The sequence below is a fragment of the Rhipicephalus sanguineus genome, chromosome 1, assembly GCF_013339695.2.
Source record: "Rhipicephalus sanguineus isolate Rsan-2018 chromosome 1, BIME_Rsan_1.4, whole genome shotgun sequence".
NCBI lineage: Eukaryota > Metazoa > Arthropoda > Arachnida > Ixodida > Ixodidae > Rhipicephalus > Rhipicephalus sanguineus.
Genome location: NC_051176.1, coordinates 76,827,745 through 76,831,110, shown reverse-complemented (window position 1 = coordinate 76,831,110; position 3,366 = coordinate 76,827,745). Strand labels below are relative to the sequence as shown.

The 3,366-nt window shown below is 50.6% G+C and overlaps 1 protein-coding gene across 1 annotated transcript; it reads left to right on the top strand.

Moving 5' to 3' along the window:
- Positions 1–532: 532 nt before the first annotated feature.
- On the top strand, positions 533–2,008 carry LOC125759943 (uncharacterized protein K02A2.6-like). The gene has a single exon (XM_049419474.1). It carries the CDS (start codon positions 533–535, stop codon positions 2,006–2,008), a length of 1,476 nt encoding a protein of 491 aa, XP_049275431.1.
- The last annotated feature ends 1,358 nt before the right edge of the window (positions 2,009–3,366 follow it).

The window sequence follows — 3,366 nt, the reverse complement described above, 5'->3', positions numbered from 1 at the left end:
AAGCGAAAGTACGAGCAATAACGGAGGCTCCAGCACCAAACTGCAAGCAAGCACTTCAATCATTCCTTGGAATGCTGGCTTTCTACGACAGGTTCTTGAAGAACAGGGCAACAATTGCCAACTGTCTCTACCAGCTTCTTCAGAAAGACGCCACGTGGAGATGGGAGACCAAGCATCAAGAAGCATTTGATAAACTGAAGAGGTTGCTTCTCAGTCAGACCGTACTGGCACACTACGACGAACAGAAGGAGCTTCTAGTCTTATGTGACGCTTCACCGTATGGCATAGGAGCTGTTCTGTCTCAACGTGATGACCAGATAGAGAGGCGCCAATCGCTTTCGCATCTCGGACGCTAGGGACAGCGGAACGCAATTATGCTCAGTTGGACAGAGAAGGCCTTGCCATAGTGTTTGCAGCACACAAGTTCCACAAGTATATTGCGGGAAGAAAGGTGACTTTCGTCACGGACCATCAACCGCTTCTCGGCATACTGGGTCCAGGGAAGCCAACGGCTCAAGTCCGGTCACCACGGATGACCAGATGGTGCATCAAGTTGTCGGCGTATGACTACAACATCGTCTACAGGCATGGCAAGAACCATCAAAACGCGGACGCGTTGAGCCGATTGCCACTACCAGAACGTCTCGATGAACCCTGGCCACCAGGCGACGTACTATTGTTCGAAGCTTTGTCGAGACCTCCGTTCACTACTACAGAGATAGCACGTCTGACACAAGAAGACAGCATCCTGCAGAGGTTGTACAAGGCAGTGCAGGATGGCACAGTGGAGAAACTCACTGGAGATGAGTTCACTCCTTACCGACGACGAGCGACCGCACTAGCATTTCATCGCGAGTGCCTCACGCTTGGATCACGGGTGCTCCTACCGAGCTCAGCACGATCCCACGTTCTGGCACTTCTGCACGCTTGTCACCGAGGCATGGTAGCCATGAAGAAGTGCGCAAGGAGCTACATATGGTGGCCCGGAATCGACAAGGTGATCGAAGAAACGGTGCGACAGTGCCGTGAATGCCTTTCAACGCAGAAGAGCCCATGCAAAGCTCCTATTCCCTCCTGGGACCGTCCCAAGACACCATGGCACACGGTGCACGTTGACTTCGCGGGGCCACTACTCGGGCGCACCTACTTGGTTGTTGTGGATTCACACACAAAGTGGGTGGAAGTCCGGCACGTGACGCAAGCAACATCCGCGGTTGTCATCGATGTGCTACGAATCATCTTTGCTACGTTTGGCATTCCCCGAAAGGTCGTCTCCGACAACGGAAAAGCCTTTATTTCGAACGAGATAAGGCAGTTCTATACGGCAAATGGCATACAGGCTACAACATCACCAGCTTACCATCCTGCCACAAACGGCCAGGCAGAACGCTATGTGGTAGAGCTGAAAAGAGCACTCCTCAGGGATAGAGACAGGTCCATACAGTGTCGACTTGCAAGATTCCTGTATAGGCAGCACACGACCATTCACACTGCTACAGGAATGTCACCTGCGAGAGCAATGTTTGGACGAGAGCTTCTATGTCCTCTCGATCTTCTCAAACGGGAGACGGAAAGACACATCTCTGAGAGCCAGGAGACATTGACGAAATCCCGTCGTTTCGCAGTAGGAGAGAGAGTGCTCATCCGACAGTTTTTGAAAAAGCCAGATTGGATTGAAGGCGAAATACTGCGCCGCGTCGGACCACGATCCTGGCTTGTAAAAAGCAACCACGGAAAGGTTCGGCGTCACCTCAACCATATGAGGAAAACGAGCCAGACCGGACACACAATCCAATCACCGACAGATTGGAGCGTAGCAGATGATTTCTCGGACACAACGTCAGAAGAGACGCCGTCGAGTTCTGCTGATCAACGGCCTGACTCGCTCAACATGCAAGACAAGACTCCCTCGCAACCGTCGACCTCGACGTCACAAGCAGGAACCACCCGGCAACTGCGACCACCAGAGGTTAGGCGGCCTCCAGACCGCTATGGAGACTTCGTCTAAGGGGGGAAGAATTGACATGTCTCGCTTGAAGACAACGACGATGAAGTGCGCGCGCGACACACTGGCGCTGTGGCACGAGCGTCATTCTGGTGTCGAACGTTAGCCATTTTGTGACTCCAACGCCTAAGCTGCGCTTTTTAATGTGTTCATGTTTCCTTGCATAAAATAAATCGTCGTACAGCCACAAGTGGCTGTACAGACGTAACAGTAACGCTATCTCAGACCTTTAGCTCCAAGCACTGACGCTTTCGACGTGCATTTCACGCCGCTGTTCGCTGCAAAGCGGCTGCTCTTGCACTGACTATCCCAGCGGGCATGATATATGGATGACGGTTGTGCTCTTGTGCATATTTTATTTGCAGTATTGAATATCTCTTTACAACAAAAATTCGGCAGATCCCACCTACCGTGGGAGTCGATGTTATGCGAAGCATGCGGCGGGAAGTGGCGTAATTTTTTTTTTACTGAGCGAAACGTTACGAAATGATGCTAAAGATTTGTATAATTTGTATACGCACACATATATGCTGAAGAGCCGCATATGTGTTATAAACCAGTTGCTTACAGTTGGGTAATGCTGCCGACGGGAACGTGGGTATTACCAACACCAGAAGCGGTAAGCTTATATGTACTGCTTATACTTGTCCGTTATCGTGGAGAAAGCGCGTACGTTTCACGAACCCGTGTGCATGTGTGGAAGGGGTTCCTAACAGTTCTTGAACAAGGCCATCATCACCGTGATGAGTGAGCACTAGACGCTGGTCATGACTTGTTATCAGATCCGGTCGCGATCGCGGCGGCGAGGGGTCCATGTGTAGTGAAGTATGAGTTATAGTACAGCTGTTAGAAATCGTAGATGCCGCGGTCATTCCGTCGACACAATTCTGTCTATAGAGCCGGCGACAAGTCGAAATCTGAAGTCACCCATCGCGTTGGTGAGGTTTAGGCCGTTCAGGCTGGTAGGCCTGGATAGGGCCACGTAGACCAACATCAGTGGATGGCGCTTGTTGTATTGGTAGGCTACCTGAGCGTATCTGACCTACGTAGCCTAGTCTACAAAGCGGCTGTCAATCAATCTGTCATAATCCTCGGTCAGTATGAGGTCATCGCCCAGCCTCGTAAGAAATGAAGAGGACACTGCGTCGTTCTGGCGGATAAGTGCACTTTACGCTGCGATGATGTGAATATCATACGTAACTTTCGTTAATGTATTCCGCCGGGGTCGTGCAATACTTCAATATAGCTTGCTGAATCATAGGAGTACAAATGTAATGCTTATTAGACTGCTATAAAAGCGGAGCCAACACTGGAATCGCGGATAGTAATCTGATATGACGCCTGTATTGTAGGACTACATA